Source organism: Cryptomeria japonica, unplaced genomic scaffold (assembly GCF_030272615.1).
Source record: "Cryptomeria japonica unplaced genomic scaffold, Sugi_1.0 HiC_scaffold_468, whole genome shotgun sequence".
NCBI classification, from domain to species: domain Eukaryota; kingdom Viridiplantae; phylum Streptophyta; class Pinopsida; order Cupressales; family Cupressaceae; genus Cryptomeria; species Cryptomeria japonica.
In genome coordinates this window covers 79218-94916 of record NW_026729288.1, presented here as the reverse complement: position 1 = coordinate 94916, position 15699 = coordinate 79218, and the positions used below count along the sequence as shown (strand labels likewise).

Below are 15699 nucleotides of genomic sequence, written 5' to 3'. Positions count from 1 at the left end.
TTAGATCACTCCCGGTGTCCATGCTCTTACATGGATGTAGATTTACCTTTCGTATTAGTCATTTGTGGAAACTCAATGGGGAATTGGAGATTGTGAGTGTGGTATGAAAGACAAGGTAAAACCTATGAGAGATATTAAAAAAAAATGTACTCGAGTAGTTATCAAGAAAACTGAGATTATACTAGCGTAAAATATGACCAAACTGTTTTATTGACTTGCTCTTCTATAATATGAACCACTTATTATAATCATGAATCGATCAGGTGTAGAATTTTATTCCCCCTCTCACTCTCTTTGTTCCTTATATTCGATTGTTGATCACTTTGATTTCTTAATTGTAAAAAGTTCATTAGTTAGCCACCCTTATCCAAAGAGAGTAAAAAGATAATTCTTGATAGGTAAACAAGGGATCATGGAACTAAACGTTTCCCAACCAAGAATCATCCCAATATATCACTTTTAACGCATTTTTTACTTCTCAAATTGAATATTTTTTATAAACTATTTATAATTGTCATATTATTTGATATAAAAGAAAAGAAAATTCAATCAATATAAATAAAAATAAATAAAATGAAATGTCTAATCAATATGAAATACTTTTCTCATATATTTGATTGAAGTAAGAGGAAAAAACTAATCTTTAATATTATATTTTCCTATTTAGTTACCCCAAACAACTAATTCATCAAAACATTAAGTTAAAAAAAATATTAAATAAACATATATCTCACAAAAATAATAAAAAATAAATCATCTAAATCAACTGTATGTACTTTGTTAAAAGGAGAATCGAGAGGACAATGCAGTCAACTGGACGAAAAGTTTTGGTGTCGAAAAATGGAAATAGACAGATCTCAAACATTAGAAAAAGTAGTAAACCTACTTTATTAAAGAGAATTCACTCACCTAAAGGTAAAATTTTGATCTCCAAAACTGCTAGAAAAGACACCTACTTCATTTACAACAATGCACTTCATTTACAACAACACACTCACCTAAAGATTAAGTTTTGGCCGAGTTCAACTGTAGATGGATGTGAAAGAGACAATCTAAGCAACGCACTCAACGCAACGTGAGCAATGTTTTCGCACCCATCAACAGTTTGAGAATGAAGGCTCTTTTCTCTAAAATATCGCGGTTTACATTCATTATAGTTATGAGTATTGGAAGCGGTACGATTTTTAGTCACTGTTGTACCTTGACCCAAGGTAGTTCAAGATGCATTCAAACTACTCACCCATGACATTCTGAAAATCAGACATCAACGTCTTAATAAGGTTATATCTTATAGAGGTGATGGATTCTAGTGAATTGTAATGTCAAAACCTGATTCTATTTCCGCTACCCATCTACCCTCTAGGGTTTGGAAAAATAAAACGATCTTAAATAATTCTAAATACTAGATCCCTTGGACAACATGGTCTCTTCCAAGATGGGATTCTCAACACCACCAAAAAGTTTTTTTTCTTGTAGAATACCTCTCCAAAATCTATCTTCTTATACATTTATCCTCCATAAATTGGTTCTTATGTTTGCATATGTTGTCTTAAACCTATAATTTAGGTCTCCAAAACTGCTAAAGAAAAGTAATACACCTACTTGACTTCAAAATTGTAGATGGATGTGAAATAGATATTCTAATCGACGCATTCAATGTAAAGTAAATGAACATAAGTTATTTTGAGCAATGTTTTTCTGTCCTAGAACATAGACAATCTGAGAAATAAACATTGAATAACATAAATTAATTTAAATGACGAGAGATAAAAATCTCATTGAAAAAGGGTACAAAGCATGGACAGTCTTTAGGCCAATATCCAACTCCAAGAAAGAAACTTTCCTCTCATACCGATTCTCCCACGGTGGAGAAAGATTTATATATTGTTTCCTTTGAAGAAGCCCACCGTTCCAATTAAGTCTAAACAATTCCACATTACTAAAATGATGGCGATGGCGAGAATACGTGTAAGGCAGGAGGTAAGTTGATCTTGAGATAGGCATACGCAGCAGGGCAGGGAGAAGATAGAAAATTTCAACGTTAATGAAAGGATGGTGAGAATGCATCTGCGGTAGCAGGCGAGACAACCACATGCAGTAAGACTTAGTGTGACGTAAGGAAAAGAGCAACAACTCTGGAAGGATCCGTGAAATATACGGAGTCAAGATGAATTAGTCTTTGCGGAGAGTTATGGTTTGGGCTATATAAAGCGTGTAATGGGTTTGTAATAGACATTCATATCCCGATCTCTTGTGTCTGCGTTTCTATTACAATGGCTAACCGCATGATTTACTTCACGTTGGGACTTTTTCTGTTGATATGCTGTTACAGCGACAGGGTCATGGCAGGGGATCCGGATCCCTTGCAAGATTTCTGCGTTGCAGATGAGGAAAGCAACGGTGAGTGAGAATATTTATACATAAACAATGATAATGATTTGCTTATTAGACGAGTCGAGTTACTAACAGACAGATTGATTTGATCTTGTTTTAAACAGTTTTGGTGAACGGGTTCGTTTGCAAAGACCCAATGCAAGTTTCAGCAAACGATTTCTTCTTCCGGGGACTTGGGCAGGCAGGGAACACCGACAATGATGTGGGCTCCAACGTAACGATGGCGAACGTTAAACAGATACCAGGCCTCAATACGTTTGGAATATCGTTGGTCCGCATCGACTACGCAGTGGGTGGAATAAATCCTCCTCACACACACCCAAGAGCCACCGAAGTTCTTGTTTTACTGGAAGGCCAGCTTCTTGTGGGTTTCATTGACACCAGCAACAAATTTTTCAGCAAAACTTTGGAGAAGGGAGATGTGTTTGTGTTTCCAAAGGCACTTGTTCATTTCCAGCAGAATGTGGGGCATGAAAATGCAGTGGCCATAGCTGGATTGAGCAGCCAGTTTCCCGGAGTTCAGACAATCGCCAATTCTCTGTTTGCGGCGAATCCCCCTCTCCCCGATTCCGTTTTGAGCAAGGCCTTCCGCATCACCCAGGAACTGGTGAATTACATTCAAAAGAAATTCGCATACTAAACAAAACAAACAAGAGGTCTCCCAATGAAGACCGTCTTTCCCAATTCTTTTTTCTCACCGTTGAATAAAACTGTCATTTTAGGGTTATTGGCGTCCTCTTGTGCCATTCATAGCATCTGTTTTGGACATCAGCATGTCCTCATCATATTCCAAAGATTGAAAATTAACCGTTGAATAAAACTATCATTTTAGGGTTATTGGCGTCCTCTTGTGCCATTCATAGCATCTGTTTTGGACATCAGTATGTCCTCATCATATTCCAAAGATTGAAAATTAAATATTGATGTCGTTTTGTCCCTTTGATGACAACATTAAAATTTAACTTTGCTGTAACACATTTTAAGGTAAGTTGTAAGCGCATTTTGAATATAATTTCCAATATCTCAAGGTATTTGTTGATTGATACGAAGAAGATAAAAGTGTCGTCATATTGAGAAATTGGCAATCGCATTTCCATCAAGAATAAGATAATAGATATAACTCATACATTATCAGTGAGATCTGCAAATATCATAATCTTCTACTTTTCCCATGCATTTATAAATGATCTAATAAAATAAAGCTTCATACATCAGTTCATTCTAAAGCTTCACGACCTCTTCTTTCATGCCTTCGATGTCTATATAACCTATGTCTTTGAAGCTTGCTCATTTTCATTCTATGCAACTACTGCAGATACTCAAATTCTTAAGAAACTGCAACAATAATGTCTTGAGTTGATGAAAAACATAGTACATGCTCACAACAAAAAAGAAGCATATTTCAAATACATAAATCTTATTCAGTCAACATACTCTTTATTAAATAGTCTTGTGGTATTACAGGGGTGACATATTGTTATAAATCACAAAGGGGTGCGAAATATTATGTATAACATTGTAGGCACAAAATTTGACCACATACAAGTGGAAGGTGTAGATGTAGAAGATACCAATTTTGGCTTTCTGAATGTTCACATCAGTAGCATAGTGCATTGGATCGGCACATAAGTGAAGAGAACAAAAATCAGCGATGGTGAGATTAGAATGGAATATTCGATTTGATTATCGATCGGTTGGTATTGGAGAAAGTTTTCTACATGATTTATTTAGGGGAGTGCTAATTTGTTTTAGACAAGTGCATGTATTTTATTCCATATTTGATAGCTAGGTGCATGTATTTTATTCTAGGTTTTGATTGAGGTTGACAAGGAAGTGAACGCTATTTGGTTGCATAGTTTAGCTTGGGGGAAGACATTGAAAAGAGAGACTATAAAATAATGAAGATATCAATCAATAGATTTGGATGAAGAAAAACGTCGAGTAATAAGATGGTGCAACACTTGGAAATGGAGATTCTAGATTTCAACTCATGGAAACATAAGTTTTGTCATTGGAGAGAATTAGTCAATGAGCGTAGAACTCGAGCATATTGTTAAGCAAGCTCTTTCCACAAGAATACAATATTGTACGAAATTACATAAGTGCTAGGTAATGTCCACTTTGTATTTAAGACTCAAATTGAGAAGTTGGCTTGTGAATCTTGCATTTAATTGATACTAGAGATGAGGGTACAACTCCATTCTTTTCAATATTTTTTATTGGGTTACACCAAGGAAAGTTCTAAATCACTAGTCACTATTTTATATTCTATTGAGTCCTACACGCTTACTTTCATTTTATGCCACCAGTATGTATATGTGAGCATTTAAGAAAACATATAAAGCACATTTTAAGTGATAAAAACACAACCTTTGCTCATATCGACAAATAGAAGCCGAGTTTAGTTGCACGAACCACACGAAGCATTACACTCCTTGCGCACTCCTGGTCTTATGGAATTAGAGGAGTCACATTATGGTATGAAGCATAAAAGGGCGCGAGTATAACATCGTTGGTATTTACATGAGAATGTACACAATTGCAAGACAAGTGAAAGATGTAGATGGAAACACGTTAGAAATAAAAATGTCTATTTTTTTCTATATCAATGTTGGTTTCAGTACCACCAATTTTATACCAATACAATATGGGATCATACCTTAAAAAATGTTGGTTTATGTAGCATATATAATCATACCATCTCATAAATCAATGTAAACCTTGAAATGGAGGAAACAAGATCCTACGATTGACCAATGTAAGCTAGAAGATCTTAGTTGACACAACATAATTGGTAATAAGAATAGGACTAGTTGTTGTCTTTAAGGAAGGGATACGAAATTAGGTTCCTGTTCCTTTTGTTGCATGAGATGGAGACAGTGAAGTGTCTATAGATGAACTAGTCTAACAATGGTAAAATGACTAAGTTTTATAGAATGTAGTAGATACAAGATGAAATATAGAAAGAGTAAGACATATCTGAGATGGAGACATAGAGAGGAAATTGGGACTGTAATATGAAGCTAATTGTACTAGAGAGAAACGTTGGAGATCCGTGTCTAAAGTTGAGGGAAAATTGAGAGATGATCGAAAATGAAATCGACAATATTTGATCACTTGCCTCTTAAAAATATGGGTCAATGACTGCTGGGTGCCCTGTTCTTAGGGTTTTCGTTCAATCAATGTTTTGTGATGCCTGCTAATGTCTGGTCTACTTTTCTTTAACTTTCTTGTTATCGGATTTGGACCTGTAGATAGAGAAAATTGGGAGAAATGGTTATTTCATATAAGGGATTACCTTATCCAAACCGCGTATTAGTGTTCTCTCTTCAACAATGATAATGATGAGATAGGATGCATGCCCCCACAAGAAAAGAGGCTAAGCAAATGATAAATGGTGAAATGATGACACCTTATCTTAGGTACGAATTACATAATACACTTGATCATAATTGCTATAGCATATATTTCAATGATTGAATAATCAAATTGGGACTTCTTTATCGTTTCGCTCCCTGAATGCTTGATTGACTAGGTTTTTTGGTTATCTATATTGAGTACATTGATTCCTAGAATGGGAAAGGGAGTTGTGTTTATATGAAGTTCACACCTTTTCGAAACATTTTGTTGTGATGGGACAACAAAACAAATTAGATTCATGCAAATTACAAGGTCCACTTTCATCTCTCAACAGTTGAGCCTATTTTAGCAAAATAGGGGTGTTGGGTGCACTAGTCCTTGAAAAATGTGCTAGTTAAAAGTTCACCAACAGGGGAAATGACCTGGTTTTCCAAAGCAATCTGAACATTAGGTACACACACGAATAAACCAGGCACACACAAAAAAATAGAAGAAAACCACATAGAAAACCATGCTGAAGAAGACCGTAGTCTACAAAAGGATAAACACTTGTGCAAGAGAAAACTCGTGACTTGTGCAAAATCGACGAGCTCCAAATGACCTTTTTGTGGGTTTGAGCAATTTCACTTACTATAGATTAACGTTTGCTCGCACCTCCATGAACCCAAAATAGCCTACGCCAATTTTTCAAGCTATGTGTTGTTAGTGTATGATATTCTAACTAGAATATTCTTCTATGTAAGTTTGCTAGATGGTTAGTTGTTAGAATAATGCCTGGTTATGCTAATCTTATCCATGAAACATTACATGATTCTAGATAGCATCTGATATTATAGGTGGAACTGTATTAGATATGTATTTTTAATCACCCCTAAGTTGATCAAAGATATTAAGAGCTTATCATTCATCTCAATCTGTGCATTTTCTTTTTTTGAGCTCCACTAGTTTTTTGGTACTCACATGTTTGTAATTTATTTTAATTATGACTGCAGATTTATAGAGGTTTTGATTGAGGTTGAGCATCTGAAAGGAATGTGGATTTGTGCCATAATATTTTTGTGTTCTTGTGAGGACATGATAATCCGAAGGTGTTTCTACTGTGATTTTAAAAATCCCGATGAATTGAAGTTTATAGAATTCATCGTATAAATAATAAAATAAAAACAGGAGATTTTATTTCATGGTTGATTAGTGTATTTTAAATTATATATATTTTTTATTAAATTGTTGATCATGGAGACCAAGTTGACAAATTTGAAGCTCTACTGTAGGGCGATTTTTTAGGAACACATTATTGTGTGGATAGTGGAAGCGCTTAATTAGCTAAAAGATGATTTGTCTTCAATTTTAATAAGACGATCAATTATTTTACTATGGTCAATCTGCATGTGTAAAGGTTTGGGATATTTTATTAAAAAGCCGATCCTTGTGTGCTGGCTTTTTGGCACTTTCTGGTGTGGTAAAATTTGCATAGGCTGATCTTTTGGCATAGATATTTGATTTGAACTAGTGATATAAAGTGGTTGTTTTGGCATAAATTGTTGGATATTGTTGGTCATGCTAGGATATGTTGTGGTCATTGATGTCAACATATTCCTATGATTTTCTCTGGTGATTGCAGATTGGGAAGATTTTCTGATCCGGTTTGTAGCGATGCTTTGTTGATCACTGTTTCGCAGAGTTCGGTATATCCTCTGGTATATTTTGGTGTGATCAGATCTGGTGCTGAGATTTTGGGATATTTCTTGGGAAGGTCTTGTGTATCTTAATTTCAGTTGAATCATGATTTGGTTCTCCGCAAGTTATCTTTCTTCCTGGCCGTTGTTGATTGGTTGTGTTCTTTAGCTTTCAGACGTTGACCGATGAAGATTTGAAAAGTAGTGTTGGTGCAGCTATTGTGGATGATTCTAATGTGCTTGCTGGTATTTTTTTTAATTATGTCCTATTTGTTTTGGCAATCTGTATTTATCGTTGTGTGAGTTTTTGGTGGTTTCTATCAACCGGTGATGATTTGTGTGTTATGCACCATTTCTGGTGGTGTAGCGTGTTGCGATTGATCTTTGCGTGATTTTCGGTGGAGTTATGTGTTTGGGAATTTGACCTAGAACCATGCTATGCTATGTAAACCACTATATTGGTCTGGTGGTCAGTGTTTGTATCGTGTGATGTAATTTTGTAATTGAGGGTTGAGGGTTTAGCCGACCTTGTTATCAAGGTTGATAAATTATATATATAGGTGATATAGTCATGTAATTTGGTTGTTTGATGTTGTGTCTTCATTATCAGAGAGAGGTTTGTGTGCGAACATGTGATGTATCCTTCGATGTTGAGTTTGTGGTGAGATTCTATTTGGAGATGCTATTCTTTCCGTTCATTTCTTTCGAATTGTAGTCCAAATCTTATTGCGAGTCAGTGAGACTTCCCTAAGGGTTATAGCCTTCCGAGCAAATATTATTTGAGCAGTGAGCTCTAGGCAGTGTGCCTGAATGCATGTGCATTCCTCATTGTAATATTTTCACATACTATTGTAGAGTATCATCTTACTGTGGGTAGGTTCCCACCATGGTTTTTCGCTTAACTGGGTTTTGCGCATCAAAATCTTAGTGTTGTGTGTTGTGCTATTAATTTTCTTATCTGTCTTATTACTGCAGTTTATCAAATCTGTGTTTTGCGGTAAAGTTTGTTATTCCGGTGAAGACTGATTCACCCCCCTCTCATTCTTCCCTCTTGGCTGTTGTTAACATAAATATTGTCAAATCAAATCAATTTTTGGTCAATCTTAGAGTTGCATATGTTGCTTATCTATTTTTGCATGAATTTTGAACAATTTGAATAAAACTGTTTTGTCTTTCTCTATTAATTTTTCCTTGCATGAATGTCATTTTGGCTATTTACAAGGCCGCAAGACTCCTTCTTGGTCTAATTTTTAACCTTTTTTTACCGTTACTTGAGTTCTTCAAGGTCATGTTTTGCACCACTTAGACCGGTTATCTAGCATTAGAGGGCATGTGGAGATTTTGTTTTGCCTCATGGCCTCATCTAGTTTTACTTTATTTTGGTAGTCACGTTTGCCTTTTTAGGCTATAGTGTCCCTTGTTCCATTGCTGATGAAAAGATCCTTTGTCAACTATGAATCTTTGTTACATGAATTTTGGATGAGAATAATTGCTTCCAGAGATTTATTCCTATTACAAGCACTTTTTTGTGGAGGCTTTTATGGAGGAAGACAATAATAGTTCCTAGTGCATATTTTGTGTTCTTTTTGCCCCCGTATTGTTTATGCTCTTTCCAATTTGGTTATTTTAAAAATTGTTCACATATTTTAATGATGAAGTATCATTTCGTGAATTATACTACACAAAATGTAGTAAAGTTCCATCATCTGGGTGGTTACATGCACACACATCTAGTGTAGGTTTCATTCAAAGCTTTTTGAAAAATAAAACTTATGAAATATAAGTTACTAATTAACCATACAATCTCTTCAACAATTCCTCCAACTGGTAGCCAAATGATGTTACGTGCATCTAATTTTTTTGACATCATACCAACTAGAGAGTAACTATGCAGTTATTGTCATGAGCCTATTTCATAAATTACAAAATAATTTATACTTATTTATTTATTTTTCATTAAATTTAAAACAAATTAAGATAGAAATTTTTATTTGAATTAAATATACATTATTATGATAAAGATTTTTATAAATATATTAAATATTTTATTGAAAAGTTTTTTATAAATTATATAAATATGTATATTAAAATCATAAATAAAATAGAAACTCTATCAATTAGAAATATTTTAATTAATATAATGAAATGTCATCACACACAGGCATAGAATCCCAAGAAACCAACATCCTAACAAGCTAATATCAACTCTAAAATTTATCTAGAAGGAACATTCAGATACACTAACAAAGTCTAAATACGTAGTTGTTGTTGGTGCTCCAAAATGTTCCTTGTATTGTAATGGATTAGTCATATATGTATCCCACAAAATTACGATACAAACATTTTACATCTACCACAATGAAAGAATAGATAACAATACTAAAAGTATAATAAATGTAAACCTAGGTATTTTGTCAATCTCCTAAAATATTATTCAAGAAAAAGATAACTGATATGAAAAAAATTACATGTTATAAATAGTTTTAGAAGAGTTAATCAAAGCTAGAAACTTGATTTTCAAGAGGATGCAATTTGAGAATATGAACCATCACATCAAGCAATTGGATGATGTGGAGTGTCGACATATTGCTAGGGAGACATGCAAGCTAAGGTGGTGCTTGATCATCATAGACCAATTCAGTGATGCCAAGTCAGTTCTTGTAGGTGTATTGAACCTAACTCATCAAAGGAGGAGCAAGTGACATATGGCATTACATCAAATATTATTCAATGTACCTAATCTCATTTCTCATTGATCCACATTCAAAGAGGGACATGTGCCCAAAGTGTTGTAGTTTTCTCATTGGTTAAAGTGGTTGTTGTTATAACTAGCCCTAATTAGGGTTTCATGGTTAAATCTCGGCCATTAAATTCAAATCAATCTCGGACATTCATTTGTATCAAGACTTCTATATAAGGTTTGCCTTCTCATTTTTAAAGGTTAATAGGTGGATAATAGAGTAGAGCAGAACTGTTAGAAAGTAGAGTAGGAGGAGGAAGCTAGAGATTGTTTCCAAGACTTGTTGAAATTAATACATAAGTTTTGTTGAAGATATGGTGGATGTTTGTGCTGTCTTTCTACATTTTGCATGGGTTCTTGTTACTTCTCAAAGTTAATTGAATTTTACTGATTATGATGGAGAAATGCGAAGATATATGATGAATTACTTAGTGCTCATACCATTTGTTATTTGTTGATTGCAAATTGTAGTGCATGGTTGGTCTAAACCTCATTGTTGAAATAGTTCGATTTTTTAGTATTTTTAAAAATGTAAAAAGTTCTATATATTATTATTTTTAAATTATATTTTGAATTTTAAAAATAATTTGTTTTAATTTATTTTGAAATTTTTATCTATTAATATTTATTGCTTTTAAAAGTTTATAATATTAAAATAATTAATTATGTATTTAAAAAATTTAATATTAAATTATATGTTTATGACTTCTTAAATATTATTCTTATTTAAAGGAGAATCTAGATCAACAGAACAATTTAGATTAAATTAAACTTAATGGTCGTTGGACATAAAATCGAAGCTATTGTTAATTCAGTTTAGAATGTGATTATTAACCACACATGTCATTAGAGGGATGCAAGGTTGTATGGGCTTTAGGATGACTTGACCTTATTATGTGTGGTCATAAGGTTGTTTGTAAAGCTAAAGCAAGGCAAGTATGGATATCGAGAAAATAATTATAGTGTGTAATTTAAGACTCCCAAATGTGAGAAATAAATACAAACAAGAGAAGTGTTGAAGTATACAACTTCTATGTAACTTCTTCCCTTGCCACTCTATCTACAAAATTCCTCAGATGTATTATGTACTGAGAAGTGTAAGTGGATAATGCACTAAAGGATAGTGCATACGTGACAAAACACACAAAATGAGGTTATACATGGCAATTACAAATAATTCAATACTATGTTAATACTATTACTATTGGTTCAAAGATTTACAAAAGGTATAACCACCATACTAGGTGTCAACCTATGTTAACATCTTCATTAATGAGTTTGAATTACAAATTGGCCCAAAAATATCCCTCCCTCCCTCTCTCTCTCTCTCCCCTTTTGTATCTTTGTATCTCTTCTTTTCTATCCGTTTCTATCTCCTAATCTTTATCTTAATTTCTCCTTATCCCTCTACAACTATATCTCTCTTTATTTGTCCTTTTCATCCTCTCTCACTCTATCTAGGCACGTCTCACTCTCTTTAACCATCTATTTCTTTGCCACCTCCCTCTCTAGCTCTCTCTTCCTCTGTCACCCTATCTCCAGACATGTCTCGCTCTCTTTATCTATTCATCTCTCCCCTCTCACTATTGCAAACATAACATGAGCCTATTGGTAATGGAGTTCAATTATCTTTTGATTGAAAGGTTTTCTTTCACTTATGTCTGGTTTGTATTAATGAATGCACAATTGATTCAAAGTTATCCCTCGCTCATTCTCTCTCCCCCTCTCTATATATTTATCTCTTCTATCTCTATCTATTTCTCTCTCCTCTCTCTTTATCTCTTCCTCTCATATCCATATCCCTATTCTTCTCCATATCTATATCAATCTCGATCTCTATCTTCCTCTCTATATTTATCGCCTAACTCTATCTCCTCACTCCTTTATCTTTCCCTCACTCTTCCTCCTCTATCTCTCTCTTTATATCCCTATATCTCCCTCTCTCCTTCTCTCCCTATTTCAAACAAAACATAAGAATATTGGTAATGGAACTCGATTATATTCCCGGTTTAAGGGTTTTGTTTGATTGCATTTGTCCGTTTAAGTAGATGCATAGTTGATTTGGATCTATAATTTTTTCAAATGTTGGGACCTTTGTTGAATAAATAATATCATTTACTAAATGGTTTGCTAATTTATCTCACGTGTTGCACAAATATATGAAAAAATAGATCAATTTTTTTTAATAATCATTCCACATCTATTCGGCGTACATATTGCACACCAAGGTGCAATTGCTACTTGTATATTCTTGACTTTTCTATTACACCATATCATTCAATAAAAAAGAGAATAGCGTTGATGGAAGAACCACAATCATCTGTAACCGCATAGGCTACCCATGCATATTTGTATCACCTCCACATAGAAAAGTACCTAAAACCATGCTCTCTACATTAATAAACATTTTCTTACTTATGCAAACCATGTCATTAAAGGGTCCAAAAGTATAGGGATTCATTCAAAAAATATTCCTCACTTAATTGCATCCAATATTAGATCACTCCCGGTGTCCATGCTCTTACATGGATGTAGATTTACCTTTCGTATTAGTCATTTGTGGAAACTCAATGGGGAATTGGAGATTGTGAGTGTGGTATGAAAGACAAGGTAAAACCTATGAGAGATATTAAAAAAAAATGTACTCGAGTAGTTATCAAGAAAACTGAGATTATACTAGCGTAAAATATGACCAAACTGTTTTATTGACTTGCTCTTCTATAATATGAACCACTTATTATAATCATGAATCGATCAGGTGTAGAATTTTATTCCCCCTCTCACTCTCTTTGTTCCTTATATTCGATTGTTGATCACTTTGATTTCTTAATTGTAAAAAGTTCATTAGTTAGCCACCCTTATCCAAAGAGAGTAAAAAGATAATTCTTGATAGGTAAACAAGGGATCATGGAACTAAACGTTTCCCAACCAAGAATCATCCCAATATATCACTTTTAACGCATTTTTTACTTCTCAAATTGAATATTTTTTATAAACTATTTATAATTGTCATATTATTTGATATAAAAGAAAAGAAAATTCAATCAATATAAATAAAAATAAATAAAATGAAATGTCTAATCAATATGAAATACTTTTCTCATATATTTGATTGAAGTAAGAGGAAAAAACTAATCTTTAATATTATATTTTCCTATTTAGTTACCCCAAACAACTAATTCATCAAAACATTAAGTTAAAAAAAATATTAAATAAACATATATCTCACAAAAATAATAAAAAATAAATCATCTAAATCAACTGTATGTACTTTGTTAAAAGGAGAATCGAGAGGACAATGCAGTCAACTGGACGAAAAGTTTTGGTGTCGAAAAATGGAAATAGACAGATCTCAAACATTAGAAAAAGTAGTAAACCTACTTTATTAAAGAGAATTCACTCACCTAAAGGTAAAATTTTGATCTCCAAAACTGCTAGAAAAGACACCTACTTCATTTACAACAATGCACTTCATTTACAACAACACACTCACCTAAAGATTAAGTTTTGGCCGAGTTCAACTGTAGATGGATGTGAAAGAGACAATCTAAGCAACGCACTCAACGCAACGTGAGCAATGTTTTCGCACCCATCAACAGTTTGAGAATGAAGGCTCTTTTCTCTAAAATATCGCGGTTTACATTCATTATAGTTATGAGTATTGGAAGCGGTACGATTTTTAGTCACTGTTGTACCTTGACCCAAGGTAGTTCAAGATGCATTCAAACTACTCACCCATGACATTCTGAAAATCAGACATCAACGTCTTAATAAGGTTATATCTTATAGAGGTGATGGATTCTAGTGAATTGTAATGTCAAAACCTGATTCTATTTCCGCTACCCATCTACCCTCTAGGGTTTGGAAAAATAAAACGATCTTAAATAATTCTAAATACTAGATCCCTTGGACAACATGGTCTCTTCCAAGATGGGATTCTCAACACCACCAAAAAGTTTTTTTTCTTGTAGAATACCTCTCCAAAATCTATCTTCTTATACATTTATCCTCCATAAATTGGTTCTTATGTTTGCATATGTTGTCTTAAACCTATAATTTAGGTCTCCAAAACTGCTAAAGAAAAGTAATACACCTACTTGACTTCAAAATTGTAGATGGATGTGAAATAGATATTCTAATCGACGCATTCAATGTAAAGTAAATGAACATAAGTTATTTTGAGCAATGTTTTTCTGTCCTAGAACATAGACAATCTGAGAAATAAACATTGAATAACATAAATTAATTTAAATGACGAGAGATAAAAATCTCATTGAAAAAGGGTACAAAGCATGGACAGTCTTTAGGCCAATATCCAACTCCAAGAAAGAAACTTTCCTCTCATACCGATTCTCCCACGGTGGAGAAAGATTTATATATTGTTTCCTTTGAAGAAGCCCACCGTTCCAATTAAGTCTAAACAATTCCACATTACTAAAATGATGGCGATGGCGAGAATACGTGTAAGGCAGGAGGTAAGTTGATCTTGAGATAGGCATACGCAGCAGGGCAGGGAGAAGATAGAAAATTTCAACGTTAATGAAAGGATGGTGAGAATGCATCTGCGGTAGCAGGCGAGACAACCACATGCAGTAAGACTTAGTGTGACGTAAGGAAAAGAGCAACAACTCTGGAAGGATCCGTGAAATATACGGAGTCAAGATGAATTAGTCTTTGCGGAGAGTTATGGTTTGGGCTATATAAAGCGTGTAATGGGTTTGTAATAGACATTCATATCCCGATCTCTTGTGTCTGCGTTTCTATTACAATGGCTAACCGCATGATTTACTTCACGTTGGGACTTTTTCTGTTGATATGCTGTTACAGCGACAGGGTCATGGCAGGGGATCCGGATCCCTTGCAAGATTTCTGCGTTGCAGATGAGGAAAGCAACGGTGAGTGAGAATATTTATACATAAACAATGATAATGATTTGCTTATTAGACGAGTCGAGTTACTAACAGACAGATTGATTTGATCTTGTTTTAAACAGTTTTGGTGAACGGGTTCGTTTGCAAAGACCCAATGCAAGTTTCAGCAAACGATTTCTTCTTCCGGGGACTTGGGCAGGCAGGGAACACCGACAATGATGTGGGCTCCAACGTAACGATGGCGAACGTTAAACAGATACCAGGCCTCAATACGTTTGGAATATCGTTGGTCCGCATCGACTACGCAGTGGGTGGAATAAATCCATCTCACACACACCCAAGAGCCACCGAAGTTCTTGTTTTACTGGAAGGCCAGCTTCTTGTGGGTTTCATTGACACCAGCAACAAATTTTTCAGCAAAACTTTGGAGAAGGGAGATGTGTTTGTGTTTCCAAAGGCACTTGTTCATTTCCAGCAGAATGTGGGGCATGAAAATGCAGTGGCCATAGCTGGATTGAGCAGCCAGTTTCCCGGAGTTCAGACAATCGCCAATTCTCTGTTTGCGGCGAATCCCCCTCTCCCCGATTCCGTTTTGAGCAAGGCCTTCCGCATCACCCAGGAACTGGTGAATTACATTCAAAAGAAATTCGCATACTAA

The 15699-nt window shown here is 34.4% G+C and overlaps 2 protein-coding genes across 2 annotated transcripts; both read left to right on the top strand.

Annotated features, from left to right (window-relative positions):
• The first annotated feature begins 2342 nt into the window (after positions 1–2342).
• LOC131871823 (putative germin-like protein 2-2) lies at positions 2343–3034 on the top strand. Its single transcript, XM_059216004.1, has 2 exons — positions 2343–2400; positions 2499–3034. Exons 1-2 carry the CDS (start codon positions 2343–2345, stop codon positions 3032–3034), a joined length of 594 nt encoding a protein of 197 aa, XP_059071987.1.
• An 11904-nt stretch (positions 3035–14938) lies between these two features.
• On the top strand, positions 14939–15699 carry LOC131058036 (putative germin-like protein 2-1). Its single transcript, XM_057992073.2, has 2 exons — positions 14939–15065; positions 15164–15699. Exons 1-2 carry the CDS (start codon positions 14939–14941, stop codon positions 15697–15699), a joined length of 663 nt encoding a protein of 220 aa, XP_057848056.2.

Bases quoted from the DNA above. Each gene is read 5' to 3' on its own strand.
- LOC131058036 (XM_057992073.2), top strand. From the start codon at position 14,939: ATGGCTAACCGCATGATTTACTTCACGTTGGGACTTTTTCTGTTGATA. The intron at 15,066-15,163 runs GTGAGTGAGAAT...TGTTTTAAACAG, and splicing joins TGCAGATGAGGAAAGCAACG to TTTTGGTGAACGGGTTCGTT.
- LOC131871823 (XM_059216004.1), top strand. From the start codon at position 2,343: ATGGCAGGGGATCCGGATCCCTTGCAAGATTTCTGCGTTGCAGATGAG. The intron at 2,401-2,498 runs GTGAGTGAGAAT...TGTTTTAAACAG, and splicing joins TGCAGATGAGGAAAGCAACG to TTTTGGTGAACGGGTTCGTT.